At 47.2% G+C, this 22593-nt stretch overlaps 1 protein-coding gene across 1 annotated transcript in view; it reads left to right on the top strand.

The window, feature by feature from the left end:
* Positions 1-22593, top strand: part of SDK1 (sidekick cell adhesion molecule 1) — an 858579-nt gene that overhangs the window by 737879 nt on the left and 98107 nt on the right. Inside the window, 5 exon segments of the mRNA XM_045541236.1 lie at positions 555-705; positions 1289-1526; positions 12796-12911; positions 14440-14629; positions 17053-17151. Of these exon segments, the coding sequence (XP_045397192.1) occupies positions 555-705; positions 1289-1526; positions 12796-12911; positions 14440-14629; positions 17053-17151 (794 nt within the window).

Genomic DNA, 22593 nt, shown 5'->3' on the forward strand with positions numbered 1-22593 from the left:
ATAAATAGAAACGAGTCTAATTTGCTGAAGGTCTCACAGTTACTCAACAGATTAGAATCCAGGGTGTGGATTCTGGGGCCATTGCTCTTCTCCTGAACCAACAGAAATCTGTTGGTGCAGGGGTGCCCTTGGTCACTAAAAAGACATTGGACTTTCAGAACTGCCCCCCAGTAGCAATGTTCTGACACTCCAGTTCTGTCGAATAGCTACTTGATCTCTGATCCCTTGATGAAAAAGTTGAATCAGCCAATGGAAACTGATGACATAGATTTCTGGCCATCTAACCCATCCAGTTATGTTTCACTTGGGAATTTAAAATTGTTGAGTTGCAATAGATTTACCATTCTTTGAAGGCTTTTAGGGAAAAGGGATATATATATGTAATTTGCATTTTGATAAAATAGGTAGAAAGAGAATGTCCATGAGCAACAGCCTTTATGATACAGGTAGACACGTGTCTGAGCCTCCGCCTGAGAAGCAGTCATGGGATTTTTTGGTTTCGTTTTGTTTTTTCCTCATTTTGCTTTGGAATAACTCAATCTTCTTACCTTTAGATTTCGAATGAAGCAGGTGAACATTGTTGGTCCGAGCCCCTACAGTCAATCATCCCGGGTCATCCAGACCCTACAGGCCCCGCCTGATGTGGCTCCAACCAGCATCACGGTCCGAACCGCTAGTGAGACCAGCCTGCGGCTCCGCTGGGTGGTGAGTGGGCCACAGGGACAAGAGTCTAGAGGTGGCCGGGGCAGGCATGGAATCCAGAGCTTAGCAGTCTCTTATTCGTGCCTTTCTCCTCATCAAAACTAATCTCGTGATTAAACCAAAAAGTATTACATTGTATAGTTCGTGCTGGATCTGAGACCAGGCCAGGATATGTGATTAATTAGTAGCATTACTCACTCTTTTCTTGGAACTGAGGGGTACTCCTGGGGGGAGGAAGGCTGGTGGTGCTGCGTGCTGGACCCGTAAGTCCTTAAGCTGGGTCAACATGGAACCAATACTCAGTATTTGTAAGGGAGCCAGCCTGATATTTAATCAGAACATTTCCCCACCAAATTAAGCCAAAATGTATTAAAAGAAATTATATCCAGCCAAAGTTACTGACAAGGTTTCATTTAATTAACAGAGGAAAAGTTTTAGGGAAAAACAGAGTAAAAGACTCTAAGACTATTCCCTTAGGAAAGTATTTTTTACAGAATTGGCCTCTTAAGACAAGCCCATCCTTTAAGACCTTTAAGGGTGACAGTTCTGAGACCTGAGCTCATCACGGACCATTGTCCATTTACAGCCCCTGCCCGATTCCCAGTACAACGGGAACCCCGAGTCCGTGGGCTACAGGATTAAGTACTGGCGCCCAGACCTCCCGTCCTCCGCATTGGCCCAAGTCGTCAGTGACCGGCTGGAGAGGGAATTCACCATCGAGGAGCTGGAGGAGTGGACGGAATACGAGCTGCAGATGCAGGCCTTCAACGCCGTCGGGGCCGGGCCGTGGAGTGAGGTGGTGCGGGGTCGGACCAGGGAGTCAGGTGAGATGAAGGCAGTTCCAGTCCCGGGGACGTGGCCCTCTCCACGCCTCGCTAGAGAGGATGGGGCTTAGTGACCCCGAGTCTCCAAATCCCACTTGCGTCTATATTGGCAATCTCCTAACCCGCTGGCAGGCCATCCTCGACGGGAATCTCAGTAAAACTTCATCAGGGCCCAAGCCGTTCATTTGAAATCGATGATGAGTTCTAGCAAGGGCCAGACTCACATTATTATTATTTTTTAATTTGGGATAATTTTCACTATCAATGATGAAAAGCCAGAATGTGCAGAGATCCTCGGGGGATCTTTAAATACAGGGCATTGAGGACGGCCTCCTCATGAAGGAATAGGGTAGCGCGTTAAGTAAACGGCCCGCGATAGCAAACAGAACCCCGAAAGTTTAATTGCTGTAACACAACAGAAACTTATCTCTGGCTAATACTGCAGTCCCAGGTGGGTGTTCCTGCTGAGTGGGTGGCTCTGGTCCACGAGGTGATTCAAGGACCCAGGCTCTGCTATTCTGTAGAACTAAGCACCTTCTGCATACGGCTACCGGAGGGAAAAGAAAGGGCAAAGAACGGGCCTCTCCACACTGCAGAAGCGGTGTGGCTCACCCTGATCACCTCGCCGGGCCCAGGCAGGGGTCACTCTAATCCCGGGGAGAACAGGAAAAGTGTTCTTGGTCACCCTCAAGTGAACCTCTGCTCATTACGCCAATCATGAACGCCCCTAGTCTTCCAGGCTTTGTGGATTGCCCTCAAACAGGCAACAGTGGTTTGGGGGACCTTTTCTTGCCCAATTTGAGTTTGTAGAAACACAAAGGGAAGAGCACAACTGATACTCTTTAAAGACACCCTGCAACCCGTTCTGTCCTGAAAAGGATGAACTTTCTTTCCTTTCCAGAGCCATCTTTGATGGATGTCACAGCATGGGCTTGATGTTGCAGGGGCTGTTAATTCTAGGCTAACTTAAGCTGCTAGAAATGGTACTTAAAGTAAATTCCTGCCCTTTGTCCAGGCAGGAGACAGTGAACTAGGCCAGTGGTCAGCGGTAAAGAACAAAAACGCTCCCTCCCCTCCCCGCAGGCCGTCCTCTGCCACTTTGCTTATTGATGTCAAATGCCACTCGTTCTCTCTTCCTTCTCGGCACCAACTCTCCGCATTAGATGAAAATCCTTCAGCGCTACGTTTTAGCTCCGCAGTAGATGTGGCTCAAGGACCTCCCCTCTCTGCATCTGTCCCTGGGCTCAGACACCATGTAAACTGTCTCCCTGTCGTTGTGTTAAGTAGCAAAACGAATTAAATAAATTTTTAAATGTCGAAAACTGCCATAGGAGGTAAAAAAGTTCAAATTCAGAGTGACTTTGGTGGGAAACCTACAGAAGGATGAGTTGGGAAAGCCAGTGCACGTCAGCACATTGGAGACAAACCTGGTGCACCAACCAGAGGGAGGGCAGGTGGCCGTGGCTGGCTCAGGACCTGCTGGCGGGGCTGCAGGTGGCTTTGGAAGAAGCGTCCTCAGGACCAAGGAGTTTCTGGGGAGGAAAGGTGGACACCTGGGGAGCCCCATGGCTGCCAGCACCAGCCTGCCTGAGACAAGCCCCGTGAGGAGCTCTGAAGAGGGTCTCGGGAGACAACGCCGAGGTGAGGACAGCTGGAGGGAGGCCGTGGATCAGCTTTGAGCAATAAGGAAAAGAAGATCCACAGAGCCCAGGGGGGATGGCCCTTGCCCCTCAGCTTCTCCCAGTGCTGTTCTGGCTAACGCCAGGGGTGCTGCCTGTGCCGTGGCCGGTGCAGGTGTGCCAAACCCTGCCTCTGGGCCCTTGAGGTGGTCAGCCAGGGGGCGGGGGTGTGATTCTGCACCCTGGGCTGGGGCACAGCAGCCCACAGCACTCCGTGTACCAGCAGATGCCACCTGCTCTGTGCGCCACGGCGTGGAGAGCTTGGGGAGCTCTGGATAAAGGCTCATTCCCCTGTTCCCACCAGCGACAGACACCAAGGAAGTCTGAGCCTCACATTGCCATTGTCAGATGTACACATAGGTGCCTAGGACTTACCTTGCTTTGGTCAACTTTCAGTCACAGATTCCAAGCAAAAGCTCCCAGGCAGGTTTGTGATTTTATTTCTCCTAATCTTCTGGGAGGGCGTGGCGAGGGTGGGGGGGAGAAGCCTTGGACAGTAGCAGGGAGAGACAGAGTCGCTGTCTTGGGGGAGTGCTCTTGGTGCATAGTGTGAACCCGGCTGTGAGAGCCCCTGGAGAGCAGCCGTGGTGACAACTGTCAAGCTCTGAGAGGACCAGTATTTAAAGAGGGATTTTCCAAAGCAATCGGGCTGATCAGACGTCTTTCTCCAGCTCTCACTCAGACTATAGGTTTTATTATGTTAGAAAGAAGAGATTGAGACACACTGATACTTGGCTTGTGACTGTGATCACATGAATTTTAAAAAGCTATATTTTCTTCAATGTATGAATCTTTTTTGACAAAGAAGAGAACTTGAGAAATTCTAAGGGACAGTTCCAAATCCAGTAATAGGCAGGCCAAGAAAATATTTTTCAAAAAATATTCTGCTAGAACCCAACTAGAAAATTACGGATAAAATATAATTTCTTGAAACTTTAAATGTATTGATATGCTCATAAGAAAAACAAGGAAACTCCCAGGTGTGAGAGGCATAAAGGGAACTGAAAACAATTCGGCAGTAAGTGCTACACGGGGCCGCAGCTGCCCTGGGTAGGCTGGAATGGGGCTGGATCCATCCTGGTGGTTTCAGGACTTGGGATTTGGTGCCCATGTGGGAACAGGAGAGTCACCTGGAACCTGTGTAAGGAGGAAGTCAGAACCCAAACTCTTGCATGGAGACATGACTCTTGAAGGCTGCACCCTCCTTGACAGGGGAGAAAGTACCTGCTTTCAGAAGTTTGTCCATGTCTGCTGACTCTGAACAGGGGAAAAAGAGCAACTCTGAGTCCTGTGCCTGACTCACATTTGGGTTTTGAATTTGTGCTATATGAATAGCCCAGAAACTCCCAGGAGAGAAATTCATGTAAAATTTGGTTCCAGAAACCAAAAGCACAAATAACAAAAGAAAAAAATATATAGATAAATTGGACTTCATCAGAATGAAAACCCTTATGCTTCAAAGAATATCATAAATAAAATGAAAAGCAACTCCCAAAATGGAAGAAAATATTTGCAAATTATATATCTCACAAGGGACTTGTATCTAGAATATATAAAGACCTCTTACAACTTCCCAATGAAAAGACAAATGATCTAATTAAAAGCTGGGCAAAAGATCTGAATAGACATTTCTCCAAAAGAGATATACGAATGGCCATAAGCACAGGAAAAGCTGCTCAGCATCATTAGCCATGAGGGAAATGCAAATCAAACCATAATGAGATATCACTTCACACCCCCAAGATGGCTAAAATAAAAAAGGATGAACAATAACAAGCGTTAGTAAGGATGGAGAAATTGCAACCCTTGTACACTGTGGATGAGAATGTAAAATGATGCAGCAACTTTGGAAAACAGTTGGCATTCTTCAAAAGGTTAAACATAGAACTATTATAAGGCATGGAAATTCCACTCCTAGGCATATACAAGAGAACTGAAAACATATGTCTACACAAAAACTTGTAAATAAATGTTCATACCAGCATTATTCATAACAGCTAAAAAGTGGAAACGACCTAAGTGTCTGCCAGTTGACAAATGGATAAATAAAATGTGGTATTTCTACACAATAGATAATTCAGCTATAAAAAGGAATGGATTCAGGATACATGCTTACAATGTGGGTGAGCCTTAAAAACATTGTGCTAAGTGAAAGAAGCCAGACACAAAAGATCTTGTATTATATGATGCCATTTATCTGAAATGTCTAGAATAGGCAATCTATAGAGACAGAAAGTAGAACAGTAGTTGTCTAGACCTGAGAGGAATGAAGAGTGATTTCTATGGGTGCAGGGCTTCTTTTTGGGGTGATGAAATGTTCTCAAGTTCATTGTGATGATCATTGCACAACTCTGTGAATACACTAAAAAACATTTAATTGTGCACTTAAAATAAGTGAATTATATGATACAGGAATTATATTACAATAAAGGTATTCTTTAAAAGAAAAGCTTAGCCTTCCCTAGATTAATTTTGTACAGATAAAATGTTACTGAAGTAAGGTTCATAGGTTGTACATTTTGCCTATGATTGGAAGGTCCTGAAGATCATCCTCATTGCCCGTAATATCCTCTTACCCACAAGGGAAATAGTGATCAACTCCTCCTGAAATAATTACATATTATACCCAATAAGGGATTTTACTTTTCTCCAAAAATGAAACAAGAAGGGAATACAAAAACAAACAAAAATGAAAATAAAAACCCCAAATGGTTCCAGGCCAAACCTTCCGGGCAGCCAACAGAAGCAACATGACTCCTTTTCTGGATAGATATTGTCATAGCCACATTGTCCCAAATAAAAATCAAACCCTTTTAAAGATAAATCACAATTATCAAATACAGAAGGAAATAATCTGCCATAATTAAAAATGAACAGAGTAAAAAAAGAAAAGAAAAAAAGATGGATGGCCCTAATTTAAAATATACAGTAGTCTGAAAGAAAATATGTGATAAGTACATTTAAAATTATTAAAATCTTAAATTATTAAAAGAAAGCATTAAAACTTTGATAATAAGATACTATTTTGTAAAGAAGTTTTTTCATCTGTTTGCTTTTAAAGAAAACCAAATACGTCCCAGTCATTGAAAAAAACAAAAACTCTATGATTCAGGTAAAAAGCAATTTAGACACTGTCAAGGAGAGAATTACCAAACTAGAAGCTAGATTTGGGTAAATAACTCAATACAGCACAAAGACATAAGGTTTGAAAATATGACAGAGATTAAAAGGAAAAGAATAGAATGAGAGAATCTCACATGTATCTAATAGGACTCAAAAGGGAAAGAGGGAGGACATGAGAATGAGGAAATATGCAGAGATGATGGCTGAAAAATTCCAAAGTTGATGAAAGACGTTATTTACCAGACTGAATGAATGAATGCAGAGTAAAGCATGAATCCTGAGAAAAATAAATAAAAGTAAATCCACACCGAAATGAATTTGGCACAAATGCAAAACACCAAAACCAAAGAGAAAATCTTAAAAACTGTTGGAGTGAAAAGCAGATAACCCAAGAAGACAAGACAGTTCCACTGCCATGACCACTCAAGAACAACAGGGGAGAGAAGGCAATGGGATGATGATCTTGAAGGAGCTAAAAGAAAACAACCCTCAATCACGAATTTTACACCCAGCTAAACTACTTTTCAAGGATTTGTTTCAGAAAACAACAAAATAAATGTTATATAAAAAATGAAATAATAAAAATGGAAATATTGTTTTGATAATTTTTCAAAGGATATGCTTTGAAAACAAAGTAAACCAATGGCAAACTACTGAGTTGAGACTATATTTTTGTTCAAACCTTCCCAACTATTGAAAACCTGTTTTTACAGTAGTCAAGAGGATGCAGAGGATAATCCTTTATGTGTAAATTCACTCATTCCAGGTTTTTTTTCTTCTAACTTTTTTCTCTTCAGACAATCCTGTATCAACTCTTACACAATAACTCTGAGGAGGCTTTCTCCAGCAATGCTGTTTATTTTTGTAGTGACTGCTATGTTTTAATTAATATTGAAATATGGATTTTGTATCAAAAGAAGCATAACGAATCGTTTTTGTCTTAGTTGATTGAATCAGGTATAGCTCCAGGGGGCTCACAGATGGTCTGTGCAGAATTAACTGCATCGATTCAGTATTGCTGCGTTCATAGTTCACTTGTTGAGAAGGTTTTTGATCACGAGTAATAATTGTTATTGCAACTGAAGCTTTGCTTTGTCAGTCATCACATTCTTTCATTTTTTGAAAGTTATGACTTACAGAAAATTATTTTTAAATTTTTGAGTGGATTTTTGTTCAATTAGAAATGCGGGTGCCACACATATCTCTCTGGGAAGAAGAGTTGAGTTTTGGTTCCAGTATTTCCATTACCAATTGAACAATTGGGTAATTGATGCTCATTTCAAGATTGGATGATTCAGATTGTAGACATTTTTAATGCTGGAATAATGAGCCCTTAGGGATGGCTCTTGGGCCAATCTCTTTTCTGGTGAATGGGCCTTCTCAGCATCAGTCCTCCCCCACCTGGGGTCCACAGGTGCCCCTCCAATGCTGCTGGTCCTGTAGCACTGTGTTCCTTCCCCTTGTACTTGGCTCTTCTGGATGGGGCTTCCAGAGCCACCTTCTGTGAAAAGCCTCCCTCCTCTAACCGCAAGGCCCTCCCAGTCACAGTGGTTTTGACTTCGTGCCTTCCCTAGACCTGCTGACATTTCCCTCCCCAGCAGAGGAGCCGAGCCGGCCAGGCACTGCTCAACCTTTTGGAGTGGGGGTGGAGGCGGGGGGTGGGGGCTGTTGTTTACATAAGTAAAGTCCTAGATTGTACACTTTGTGTGTAGTTGGAAGGTCCTGAAAATTGTCCTCATTGCCCGTGATATCTTCTCACAAAGGCTGAAGGGTAGAGCAGAGCCCCGGAGAGAGGGGGCTGGAGAGAGAACTAAGGAGGAGAGCAGAGCTGATGACCATGTCTGGATAAAAGTGTCCCCTCATTGAAAACAGCAGTTCCTTGGTACTTAGCAACGGCACCGTGTGCAGGAACCTGGACCCAGCACTGGGACGTGGAGAAGGACATTTCGAGCCACATCTCCATGAAATTGACAGCCTTGAAGTGCAGTCTAGCAGGTCCCGTGACATCTGATGATATATTATGATATATTAGGGGGACAAATGAGGCCTTAAATCCAAAGAGACCACATGAGGAGGAGGAGCAGCAAGCTGCGCAGTGAGGACCCCCGTGGAGGAGGGAGAGACGTGAAGGAGAGAGTGAGCGTTCTGAGTGGTTTTGTTTTTAATGAAAGGGGAATTTCTAACAATGTCTCAAAGCTTAAGATGCCAGGTTGGAAAAGGAGTTGAATCTGCCTCAACAGAGATAATGGGTAAGATTTTTCTTCTTCAAATCCTAAAAACTTTGCAAATAAAGACAGATCTTGCCCTGATAGAATAGAATTTGAATTAGCTGAAACTGGCATCCTGAACTCTGCCGTTTTCTTCTTCAGCGACCTCGTCTGGCTCTCTCCTTGCGAGAAATCTGGCTGTGTCTGAGTTGCTGCAGTCACCAGCTTGCCTCTGCTCTTTGGGGACACGGATGCCCCTCTGGCAAATGGATGCACATATTACCACCTCTCGGAAAATCAGCTGTCATTCGTAGGTCTATAGTGAGAATTGGGCACTTACAGTTTCAAAGATTGACCCACAGGAAGCAGTTAAGGATTAGTGAGGTGGACCCATTGTGTTGCTATGACAATGGCCTCTCTTTTCACAGCCAGGGACAGTTTTTGGAACACAACACTAATATCTTGGGCATACAATATGTTTGACGTTCTCATCTTGTTCTGAATAAACTCACATAAATTGTAGGTTTATATTTTCTTTTAATGATAGTGATGCCTTTAATTTATAGCTGATTCAATGTTTCAGTTTATTACTCTCTTTTGTAAAATAAGTATATGTATAAGCCATTTCATGGTAAAAGCCCTGGTGGTGTTTAAGACACTCCGTGGGTGCCACTTACAGGCACAGGGAGCAGGAACGAGGAGTGTGGGCACCACAGCTGGGAGGCACGAGGACAGAGGGCACCCGTGACGACCATCCCTCCTCCCCAGAGAACCAGCCAGCCTCAAAATTACAAGTGTTTCTTTTCTATGACACTTAACTGCTCAAATAAATTAATAGAGTTTCGTTGAAGGACTGAACAACTGGATGAATGACTGTCACCTGGCATATTTGGGAGGAAAGTTTATCTACTACACTGAGCTGACCAGCAGTATCTCCCTCCAGAAATGTAAGGAGGGTCACTGTGGTTTTTATAGTAACAGGCACGAACAGGTGACTTTTCTATGTTGTGGGCACATCAGTGACCTATGCCTAGCAGCCGATCTAATGGCCGTGCAGGGAAGATGCGCGACGTAGTGAGGAAAGAAGGGGAGAGATGCTGCTCCTGGGACTGTCACGGCCAGGGACAGCGCCCTTCAAGGACTGCATGCTCCCCCCGGAAACACCTGGAAGGGTGTGGAAGGGGCAGAGGGGGTGCGGGCTGCCACCCCCAGGCTCAGTGTCTCCTCAGCCCTGCTGGCTGTGACTTGCAATGGGGCCTTCATCCTTTCCTCTCCCTCATCCTTTGTTTATGGAAGCTCCCAGCCGTGGTGGCCGCCTGCTTACGCCACCAAGTCATGTAGCAGCAGCCCTTCCAGGGCTTCAAATGCCATATGGATCCTGGCATTTTGTCATAAAAACCGTATTTGTGTCATAACGAAGTACCCCAAACTGGGTGGCTAAACAACAGAAAAGTATTCTCTCCCAGTCCTGGAGGCCAGACTCTGAGACCAAGGTGCTGGGGAAGGGTCTGTCCCGGCCTCTCTCCAGCTTCTGGGGGCCCCTGGGCTTGTGGCAGCATCTCCCCAATCGTCCCACAGCATTCTCCCACTGTGTATGTCTTCCTCTTCCCTGACACTTTGCCTGCATGTGTGGCTGTGTCCAAATCCCTCCTTTTGTAAGGACACTGGTCATATTGGATTGGGTGCCCCTGCTTCAGTGTGACGCACCTTGACTAGTTGTATGCACAGCAACCCTGTCTCCAAAAAGGGTCACGTTCTGAGGCACCAGGGTTAGGAATCCAAACTATGAATTCACGGGGTGCACAGTTTGACCCATAACTAGGGAGACCAAAGCACTTTGCTATAGAAAATCTAGCCATCAGATGTTGGGGACAGCATTGTTGCGCAAACCCATGTTACTTTCTGTATCTTCAGATTAACTGACTAGCAGAGCTATCTTCATGGCCTCTTTGCAACAGGGAGGAAGTCCTCATGTCTGCAGGAATGGATGAGTGAATGGGTCTATGGAAAGACAGTAGAGGAAGCCCCCTGAGCTCCGGCTACACAGGTGCATTCATGAACCCCAGTGTCCTCGGAGCCTGGTAGGATTGCCAAAGAAAAAGGGAGCCGACACCTCCACTCAGCTTCCATGTGTCAGGCTCTGTACCAGGCACTTCCCACTGCATGGTGTAGGAGCGGTTGTAGCATCATTTCACTTTCTACACCAAGTAGCTATTGATCACCTAATTGCAAAGTGCTGGGCAGGGGAGAAGACAGACGCCAAAGCATGAAGGTGGGCTGGGCTTTGCCATTTCACAGATGGGACAACTGAGGCACAGAGGCCGGGGCAGCACCTCCAGGCCCCATGCTGAGACGGGTCCTGCTCCATCGCCCCCTGTGAACATCTCATTCCCCAGTGTGAGCCTCAAGACCTCCTGAGTTCAAAAGACAATTTTGCCACCTAGAAGTGACCTATGAGAGCCTCTGATCCTTCATCTGCAGAGTCAACCGCCCCGCAGGGTGCTGGAGAGGGTTAAACAAGGCAAGGTGCCAAAAGGTGGGGAACTTCAGGTGTTTCTCTTCTTGGTTTTTTTTTTTTTTTTTTTTTTTTTGAGACAGAGTCTAACTCTGTTGCCTGGGCTAGAGTGCAGTGGCATCAGCCTAGCTCACAGCAACCTCAAACTCCTGGGCTCAAGCAATCCTCCTGCCTCAGCCTCCCGAGTAGCTGGGACTACAGGCATGTGCCACCACGCCCAGCTAATTTTTTCTATATATATTTTTAGAAGTCCACATAATTTCTTTCTATTTTTAGTAGAGATGGGGTCTGGCTCTTGCTCAGGCTGGTCTCGAACTCCTGAGCTCAAACCCTCCACCTGCCTCGGCCTCCCAGAGTGCTAGGATTACAGGCGTGAGCCACTGCGCCCGGCCTCTCTTCTTGTTTTGACCACGGATGCCTGGTGTGTAGTGGATCTTCAGGCCCCGCTGAGAACCTCTTGTCTCTGGTTATAAAGCTGCATCCTCTGACTTGGCTTGAGATGTGCCCAGATCCATCTTTTCCTGCCTGGATGGTGTTGGAAGTTTGAATGGGCCCAGAAGAAAATTAGCAAAGCAAATTGATATTATCTAGAACAGTGGTCCCCAACCTTTTTGGCACCAGGGACTGGTTTCATGGAAGACAGTTTTTCCACGGACCAGGGTGGGGATGAGGACGGTTTCAGGATGATTCAAGTGCATTACCCTTATTGTGCACTTTATTTCTATTATTATTACATTGTAATATACAGTGAAATAGTTATACAGCTCACCATAATGCAGAATCTAATGCCACCGCTGATCTGACAGGCGGAGGTCAGGCGGTGATGCGAGTGGTGGGGAGCGGCTGTAAACACAGATGAAGCTTCCAGTGCTTGCCCACTGCTCATCTGCTGTGCATCCTGGTTTCTAAAAGCCCACAAACCGGTCCATGGCCCTGGGGCTGAGGACCGCAAATCTAGAATATAAAGTCCTTGTTTTTAAATTTTAGCTGTTGTTTTTGTACACATTGTATTTGAATCATGCAGACATATCAAGACAAATTAATTCAGTGACAAGGTAAACAGAGGAGAGATTGCATGAAAGTAAGAAAATGACCTGATGTGCACATGGGCCAAGAATTGTGCGGCTGCCCCTGTATGCCCGCCTCATTGTCAAAATGCCTTCATTTGAATGGAATAGAATGCAATTTCCTCGAGCTCCAGTTTTCTCATTGGTAGAAGAGGGTAATGATATCTACCGCATTGGATCATTGTGGGGATTAAATGCAATTACGCATCTGAAGGCAGCTGGCACAAGATAAGCACTTAGTACACCCTTTTTCTTCTCCTTGTTATGTGTAAATCCGAACATCACCTCCCCCCGCCAGCCCCGCCTGTGCCCTCGCAGAACGCTGGGTTCAGTGATGTCAGCGAACTGACGTCTGTCTGAAAGTGAGGATTTCCTATTTGAGATAAAAGTCTGCAGTTTCCACAAGTTAATACACAAAAAAAGACCAAGCATATTTTCTTGCTAGGTGGACTCAGGTAAAATTGAGCTCCTAAATACCCAGGATTTATGGAATTTGTTGCTAATATTAAAGAGATTTACATATCTGTTATACTCCTGCAGGTTTAATCTGATTACCACAAAGTGCTCAGAATACATTGCTATTTCAAGGACAGCTTGATTATGTGGTTCAGAATGGGACCTTTATTTGTAGAAGCCTTTATACATTTGATGCCAGTCTATTTAACTCATTCTTCACAGTTCCTTCAGCTGCCCCTGAAAATGTGTCAGCCGAGGCTGTCAGCTCAACCCAGATTTTGCTGACATGGGCTTCCGTGCCAGAGCAGGACCAGAATGGCCTGATCCTGGGCTACAAGGTATGTGTTAATGTGACTCCCCTTTGCTTACGGAGCCGGCTGGGGAGATGCTAACACGTCGTTCCTCCAAACCAATGCGTGTTTATTCTCTTACACATCTACAGCACTGGCCTCTTTTACATCAGTGTTGTTTTTTTTTTTTGTTTTTTTGTTTTTTTTTTTTTTTTTTTTACATCAGTTGCCTTATCCAAGCCTCGTTACAGTCTGAGAATTGGCCCTGGCATAACACTTAACAAATGCCGAAACAGGACACTGATAGTAGGGTGAACTCGGGGTTGGACTCAGACTCCCAGCTCACGCCCAGCTCTGCCCCGGCCACTGCCGAGCCGAGGCTGGTTACTTAAACTCTATGCCTTGTCTCCTCACTTGTGAAGTGGGAATGACAATAGTAGCCCTTGATAGGACCGGAGTGGGAATTAAGTGGGTTGTTTTATAAAGCACCCTTGCTCACATTCGGCACTAAGTGTGCTTAGATGGGTGCGTGTTTGTACATGTGTCATTGTCACCGGTTGGTCCTAGCAGTGCCGTCAGCTATAAGAACAGAGCCGTCACAGATTCTCCAGCGAGACTTCTCTGGGTTCCGCCTTCCATGCATCTACCTTGACCCTTTAAAACCTTCTATTCCTTGTCCCGTCACTTGGGGGTGATGAGCCCATTGTCCCCATCTGCTCTCAGCTCAGCTCTGCCAAGCAGCAGAACGAGCTTTCCTAGATGTGGCCAGCAAGGCCACGCTTGGCGCCTCTTTACCTTCCCAGAATTCCCCCTACTTGGCTCTTGTTCCCCTACCTGTTCTCATGCATCCTCCCTCCCGGGCCTTCTAGGTGCTCCCTGCTGGCTCTGTGATACGTGGCAATCCTGTTGAGTGGGTTCAGTGACCAAAACGCCACACTCTTGGGTCCTGGAGGAAAATGCTCCTCCCCAACCCCTCCCTGCTGACTCTGCCCTTCACAGCCTCTGGTCCCTGATCTCAGAGGGCAGCTCAAAGGGGTGGGCTGTGAGCAAGGACTTGGGGGCTGTGGCTGACAGCATCACAGGACAGCTGTGCCAGTGGTCCGAGCATAGCCCAGGGAGGCTGCAGCTTGTGTAGCCCAGGGAGAACAGCAGGTCTTCTGGGGCAGAAACCCAGTTTCCACGGAGCATGCAAACCGAGTGGGCTGCTGGCTCCTGTGTAGGAAGCAGAATGTCTCTGTGCTCATAACTGAGTCTTTGTTTTAGTGGCTGTGCTTGGCGTGGCTGCAGTTGGGCAACTCAGATCTCGCAAATTACGACCAGGCAGCCAACTCGCCCAGCCGTGGGCAGGGTGATAAGCTCCCCTTCCACTGTGGAGTGCCATCACTTCATCACTGTCTTCCTCCCCACATGCTAGCGTGTAGCAATCAGATCCATAAGCTTTCGGCATAGCTGTCCTTGGGGAGAAAGCACAGTTGGTTGGTCCTTGATTTGTGGTTGGGAGCTTGCCCCGTGCCCGGGAGGTCCCATCCTAACGTGCTGCGTCTTCATAACCGTCCGCGCTGTGTCAATGCTTCAGATCCTGTTCCGGGCCAAAGATCTGGATTCTGAGCCCAGAAGCCACGTCGTGCGAGGGAACCACACGCAGTCCGCGCTGCTGGCAGGCCTGCGCAAGTTCGTGCTGTACGAGCTCCAGGTGCTGGCGTTCACCCGCATCGGGAACGGGGTCCCCAGCTCGCCCCTCATCCTCGAGCGCACCAAAGACGACGGTACGTTTATGGTTTGCACCTTCGTGCGCCTCGCGCTGGCTCCCAGGTTTGCGTTTCCAATCCAAACAATTTGAATTGCTGTCGTTTTTTAACTTAATTTTCAAATGACTTTTTTTTTTTTTTGAGTTGAAAGAAACAAAACAAAATTGTGTTTCAGTCACTGAGTGTTTATATGGCCAATTTCAGCCTGGAGTGAATTTTTACAGCCTAATTATGAACCTGTGCAGACTTTGCATCATAACTCTGCCACAGGCGGTGCTGGAGAGAGGCCGTGAAGGTGGGGCGGCTGCTCCGCGTGGCCACGGCTATGCGCACGGCTACGGCGCGGTGCCCCTTATCCGGGGATATGTCCCAGACCCCCAGTGGATGCCTAAAACTGCAGATAGTACGGGACCCTGGAATTCTGTTTTTTCCCAGCTGATAACCGAGGCAGTTACCAAGTGACTAATAGGCGGGCAGTGTAGACAGCGTGGATGCTCTGGACGAAGGGAAGAGTCACGTCCTAGGAGGGGTGGAGAGGGAGAGCACGAGATGTCATCACACTACGCAGAGCAGCACGCCATTGAGAACTTAGCAATTGCTTATTTCTGAACTTTCCATTTAATATTTTTGAACTGAAGTGAACCAGGGGTAACTGGAGTTGAAACCGGAAAGTGAGACTGAGGATAAGGGGTCTGCTGTAGTTAAAAAGCCAGCGTGGACTGGCGTGCCGCCGTTCTCTCGGCTCTGCCTGTTCTGGCCATGTGCACTATGAGCCATGACTAGAAGTTCCCCTGTGGGCCGCTGTGTGTCTGACGGGCTCCAGGTCCCCAGGTCCCTGCGTTTCCAGACCTGCATGACAAGCAGGTCTCGCCGGCTTTGTTCTATGCAAGTCTAAGTCATCTGTAAATATGTTTTCCCACCTTGCAGATGTCAAACACACAAAGGTTAGCGCCTTTACATTTTCATTATTGAACAGACTGTAACGAATATGTCGGGGGAAAGACACCGATCTTCCCCCAAAAAACCCGCTGTGGGGGCCAGAGGGTCTGACAGCAGTGAAGCAACTGCAGATTTTCTTAAGCATGTTTACTGAGTGACTGAGCCCCAAACACATGCCAACCGCTGAGTGGAAACCGTTCTCTCCATTTCATTGGGGAGCAGCACTCCCGGCTTCACCTCAGTGAGAGTGAGCCCCCTACCCTGGTGTGTCCGTCCTCCCCAGCGCAGGGTCTCAGGGCAGCGGGGATCTGCAGGGGGAAGTGGAACGTGGACGTTGTTTCTTTGCAAGACTATACTCAGCATAGTGTCCCAGGTTACTCAGATGAAAAGTAAGAAGGGACATTTTAGAAACTTCCTAACACTAGGCCTGTTGTAATTGTTTCTTCCTGAAGCACGTTGGGGAGTATGGGATGATCTTTCTTATCTCACTCAGTCTTCATACAGACACGTCCTTCCTCCTCCTCATTGCAGTGTGATCCACTGATTAGCCCAGGGGGCGTCAGAGTTTGCACGTCTGTGAATTAGTCCTGGCTGCAAGCCAGTGGCCTCCTTCAGTATTTATTTTACCCCAAAATAGGTGTCATAGCACATGTTCAAAATTTAAAATACTGTTCTCAGCTTAATAGCCGGAGACAGAATTCACCAGCCCTGGAATGACTAACGCACATCATTCTATTCTGGTATTGATTGTTCCGTGCCTGTTCCTCTTACCTGGGAATCAATCGGTTATTAAGTCCCAACAGGAAGCTCACACTGGCCACACACTTCCTTGCCTATCTGTGTAAGTAAATATATTTTATAAGGGCTACGACCCTGTTATTCAGTGGTTCTACAACACATAACTGCTTTTTGAATTATTGGTGCACTGAACCACACAGAAGAATTATTATATGCATTTGTGCACATCAACTCGTAATTTTCTAGGACAATGCAGGAGAGAGGGAACGTGCATATGAGAAAAAGTACTGATTATAAACATCTTATTTCATCAGTAATTATAACCTGCATTCAGAGTTGGAAGGAACGTTGGGCCACCTTATCAAACGCCTGCTTTGCAGATGTCAAACCCAGTGAAGGAAGCTGAGTTTAGATTAGTGAAATCTTCACTTTCGACTTGATATACACTCTACAGAGTCCTCTGGTGACCATGCACTAGTTTCCTGGTATATCAGTGACACTCACACTATTCCTAGCATAGTTTCTGAGCCCTGATTTTGGAGCTTGGAAAGTAGATGAACAGGATTCACAGTGAGGTGTTTTCTCAAACTGGTCACGGAGCCACACACAGCCAGTTAGATTGCAAAAGTCATTTGTATGAGACTTCAGAATGTTCCACCCCTGACCGGTGTCATCCGTGGTTGGGGCTGCATGTGGCTGACCCTCAGAATCCTGTGTAACCTGTCACTGTCTCGGTGTCTGGATCACCATGTCTTTCTCTTCAGCCCCAGGCCCCCCCGTGAGGCTCGTGTTCCCCGAAGTGAGGCTCACCTCGGTGCGGATCGTGTGGCAGCCTCCGGAGGAGCCCAACGGCATCATTCTGGGTAAGGGGCTGCGGTGACCAAACGTGGAGAAATAATCAGATTGATTCTTCCATTTTTATTAGGTACTTATGAGGTTAAAAAAAATCACCTGTACAGCAGCCCTGCGTTTTCTGAACTGAGATGATCATGGACCCTTTGACTGTTCTCTGAGTTATGCACAAAGGCTTTTTTGTGGAAGGAAATTTGCATTTTGTTAACACAGAATTTCTTCCATTTGTTCGAGGTTCATGGAAATGCCGTTTGTAATCAACCTTCCTTTTACGCTGTGAAATATCAGGCTATTTTGATGCGTATTTGGGAAACAATAGGCTAGTTTTTCATAGAAGATGCAGATATGGGCTTTGCTCCTGAGCTCCTGGAAACGTCTTTCTGCTACAGTGCTTGCACCCGATCCTTGTAAGAAGTTACTGAAGTGAAGTGTATGCCTTGGGTCCCAGGAAATTAGTTTACTTTTAACTTTTCATTCAGAGAAGCTACTCTGATAACATTGATGAAAAGCCTTAATTTTTCCCAGTTCCTTAAAGGCAGCAAAGTATATTTTAAAATATCATCAGTTCCTTTATTTATTCTCCCTTTCACCGAGACAAATTAGGACTTTCTGTGAGCCAGGCATCATATGCATAGTGGGAGGTAAGGAATTAATAGGATGCGCCCATCCACAACACGCCCCCGTCCCACAAGGGAGATACACAGTGAAGTTACAATGTAGTGGGTGTGATAAAGACTCTGTTAAATGCCCCGCAAGCAGCTCCTTCCCGGTGAGGGTCTTAGTGGGCTGCTTTTGAGCTCGATCTCAAAGACAAGTGGCTTCCAAAGCCTGGAAGGAGGGAAGAGAAGCATCCACTCGGCAGAATAGGACGCCTTGGCCTGTGGGACCGAAGGCAGGTCCGAGGCTGCCGCTGTCGGTGGGGCCAGTTAAGAGCTGCTGTGAGCGCCCTGCTGTGCCCTGGAGAACGTGGCCCTGAGGCCCAGACGGTTTAAATTGGGCTTTTGGAGGCGCAGGCACGAGGCACAGGATATTGCTCCAGACCCAGGAGCTCTCAAATATGGTATTTACCTAATCCTGACACACTGGAGACCCCCTGATTCAGTTAGCTTGTGTTCTAGGTGATTTACAGTAAAATTATAAATCTGAACTCACAAAAAGGTGGTAAAATTCATCACTCTTGCCTGCCTTTGATCTTGGGATGCTAAGGTTTGGTTTGATTAAGGGTTTCATTAGGAAAAAAAACCTATGCCGAGTGCGGGAGGGAGTCAGTCGCCCAAGGACTCTGAGCAGGAGAGTGACATGATCAGATCTGTCTTTTAGATAACACCTCGGGGGCCCGCAGTGAGAAGGGTGGGCTGAAAGTCAAATATTTGTTGAGCGCTTGCTTCATTAGGATGGGGCCTGGAGCCTCCCTCGCTCGTACTCGAGAAGGCTGTGGCCTGTTCTCACTTTGATTTCTGTGACTTCTGGAGGTGCTAGATTGAAGTATTTCGCTATGAGTGTAGCATTCCCGAACTAGGTGACCTTTGGAATTGCAGGTTCTTGCTACTAAAATCACAAATGAGCAGCTGCAAAAGCCACCATGGAAGCGAGCGTTTCAGGGCCTGCCGCAGCCGAGGGGCTGCAGGTCACAGCTGGGGCCGGCGCTGCCCAGAGCCCAGACCTGGGGGAGGGGCACAGTCTGCAGAGCAGAGGGCCAGATGGCCGGGCTACGGGGTGTGCCGGAGCCCACAGCCTGGCAGGGCCTGCCTCAGTACACCACCAGGCTGCAGCCTTTCTGAACAAGCAGGGCTAAATAGCTCATTACCCAGAAGTCGCCCCTAGCACACGGTGAAACAGGAAACACTGGGGCGCAGAGGGTGAAATTCTGACCTGTTGCTTCTCGTCCCGGGTGGCTGAGAGAACTGCGTTTGCTGTGAAGAAGCAGGCCGTCCCCAGCCCCACCCTGCCCAGGACCCCTGGCCCCCACTGCCTGCCTCAGTAGAGCCTCCCAGCACATCCTGACTCCTCGGTCATCTCTGTGCATTCACTGTCGCCCCACTGGGCTGCCGAGGAGGGAAGCAGTTCCGGAGCAGGGTTGCACGGGGCCGTGTGGGAGCAAAGTGTGTTTCCTCTGTGTTTCCCTCTTGCCAGAGAGAGGCCTGTGCTCTGATTCTGATGCCATGACTTTGACCTGCCCACCCAAGGCCTTCCTTGGAAACATGGTGAGGATCTGGCCCCAACCAGCTCCAGGGTGTGCTTGTCGGGGCCTCTGCTCCTCCGAGGAGACTCACACGGGGTGTCCTCTGTACCTCCAGCTCTCGGCCTGGTTGGGCTCTTCTGTTTGCTCCCGGCAGCGCGGCACGACCCCACTGTCCAGATGAGACTGCCAGCTCTCTTTAAAATCTGTCGTTAACTTTTCAGGCTGTCTTTAACCTTTGTTTCTCTGATTATAAAGGCAGTATAAAATGATAATTGAAGCAACAGTGGAATGCCATTTCACGTCAGTCAGATTTGGAACCATAAGAAAGAGTGATAACGCCAAATACACATGGGAGTGTGGAGGAACAAGCCCCCTCCCCCACGTTGCTAGGAAGGTGAATTGGTGCGGCCACTCTGGAGACCCGGCTGCCAATATCGGGGAAAGGCAAACACGTCCATGCTCCACCCGGCAGCTCTGCACTTCTAGGCTGGGCCTTTTGCCCTAGAGAAACTCTCACGCGTGTACACAAGGAGAAATGCACGAGGATATTCATTGCAGATTCATTTACATAGCAAAAAAGAAAGCAGGTATAGTCTGCATGCGTTACGTGGCATGAACCTCGGGCTGCCCGCTTTTGTTTTCCCCTGTGTTTTAAATGCTGTGTCGCAGACAGGCACAGTGGCAGCATGGGTGGCATGTTGGACATGGCAGCAACACTACCCAGGTGAGGCCCCAGCCTGCAATTTACTAGCTGAGTAAATTTATGAAAGTTGTTTAAAATCTCCATGGCTCAGTTTCCCCACCCCTCAAAGGGGAATAACATTCACACCTCCCTCATCAAGTTAAATGAGGTGCACACAAAGCACTTAGAACAACGCCTGCCACATAGTAAGTGCTCAATAAATGTTAGCATTACTATCACATTTAATATTTCCTCATTCCCTGGACCAGAGGGAACTGGAGACCTGGGGACAGCATGCTTACAGGCCTCCGTGTCACTGTGGGCTCAGTGTAGTCCTCGTGTTTGCTTTGTATTCACCGAAGGGGTGTTGTGTTCATTTGTTCTCCACGGCTCCAGGTGCTGGAGCAAGGGTTCATGTTGACAAGAGAGGAGGAAAAACCTAGAAAGGCAGTTGGGTTACAGAATGTTCCTAATGGACATTGAGAAGTTTGGATTTTGATTTGCAGTCCCTGGAGGCGGGTCACTGAAAATCACAAAAGCCCAGGTAAGGAGAGGTTAATATTTAAATAGTTTGAGCACTCCAGCCATGGCAGAGCAGATGCTAAATCAAATACGCTATGTCTACCTGTGGTGCAGAAGACATGACGTTTGCGCCTCTTTTGTTGTAATGGCATTTGGTTGTAATTGTAACGCGTGTTGTCTGGGTAACCTGTCACCTGTATGTTATTGCAGCCGGCACAGCAAATTGTAGATGCTGTAGGAAAGATGGGAAGACAATTTCTAAAGACTCCGGTTGGCGTTCATAGGGGAAAAAGAAAAACATCTTTTTGCACGACTCACTTTACATCCTGAGACCTTGAATCAATGTTCCCGCTCTGGCAGCTCGGCCTTCAGAGTATATAAACACCTCTGTAGTCCGAGCTTTCGTAATCTATATCAAAACATGTTCTTGCATTTTCAAAAGAGATTAACAGCATGAAACACCGCCAGGCGCCTAGAGGAAAAAACACTTGCTTATTTGCGTAAATATTTTACTATGGAGAGCTTTTAGTGCGTAGAACCTTCCTTTGGGGAATGCGGCTGTAGCCGTCTGAGTACAGCCACCACCCCCGCCTTCGGCAGACTACTCCACACGCCTGTAAACACTGTTGAGCTAATGTGATGCATGAGCTCTGCAGCCCCCCAGGACTGCCCACGCCAGACCCCTCCCCCACCACTGACACCTCCCCACAGTCAGGAGGCCGCCTGCGTTCGAGGGCCTAACACTTACCTTCCGCTTATTACAAAGGGTGTGCGAGGACTCAGCTGAGAATTAGAAGCTCAATTGGATATAATCCGTGTTTGCAGATTCATCATTCGACCCACTGTTGCGTTTGTTCACTCCCAGCCCTCAGATGGATAAATTGTAAAACCAGCAAGCCACGGCCTCCGGGTGATTCAGCGCTTGTGGGTTCTCTGACCGATTCACGGACCTTGGTGAGGGCGGCCCCCCTACCCACTCACGGACGGCAGCTACCCAGGGGTCCGCAGCACATGCCCCACTGACGGCCTTGCCATGGGAGCCTGAGCTCGGGGCCCCAGTGACATCCCACTGGGCTTTCTGTGTATCATGGAGCGGACCGTGCATAAGTGGTTTGCAGCCACCTGAAACGTCTCCCACGCCGCCCACGTCTCATCAGTCTTTGGTCTGATCAAGAAGCCGAGACCCCCACAAGGCTACCAGTCTGTGGTCCTACCATCTTAGCACTTCCTTTTTGTGTCTTGCAGATGGATGGTTCTGGAACTTGTCTCATACCCGTAGCACACCTCCTTTCTCGGCCCTTTTAAGATGCATGATGTCTCCTGCATCTTCTAGGTGTGTTCACAAACCCTCTTAGGCCTCTCACTCCGTATTTTTAATCTTCAATTTGGATCAATGTTCCTGGTAGTTGGCCTTGCTCCTTGAGTGCTTGTATTATCATAATTCATCCATAACCTTAAAAATAGGGCTTCTCTCAGGCCACATTTCACCATCAGTATTGATTCGGCTTATCCATTCTTTCCTGACGCACACGAGAGTCTTCTTGACTTGCGTTGCTGAAATTCAAAGCGCTAATGGTTTCTGATCTTGCTGTAACCGTAATTACATAACTAGCCTTTTCCACGGAAACACTCTTAGCTCCCAACACCACCTATCATTATTCTCTGAAAATGCAAGGACTGTCGCTCAGCTGCTGCTTTTAGCCATTTATGCACAGAAAAGGCCTCCTTTCCATTGTCCACTGAGTCTAGGACTTTTTAAATGTGTCAAGGTAAGATATAGGAATTAATCTGTATGTTCAACAGACCGAGGTGTGGGGACCAGATGATACCATTTTTCCTTTAGGGCACGTACTAGGAAGGTGCAAATATTACCCAGAGGCTGAGGAATTTTCTCCCTGTGGCTCAGTGTGGAAACTGAATCAGAGGTAGAAATGATAACTCAGATTTCTGCAGTTAGGAACAAGTGACATTGTGCTGTACAATTTACGTACATTATCTCAGGGTCTGCATCCTCTCCATGTTAGAGTGGCAGAGGCTACAGTTCAGGGGAGCCCAGGGCACCCCTGC

The sequence above is a fragment of the Lemur catta genome, chromosome 2 (genome assembly GCF_020740605.2).
Source record: "Lemur catta isolate mLemCat1 chromosome 2, mLemCat1.pri, whole genome shotgun sequence".
Lineage (NCBI taxonomy): Eukaryota > Metazoa > Chordata > Mammalia > Primates > Lemuridae > Lemur > Lemur catta.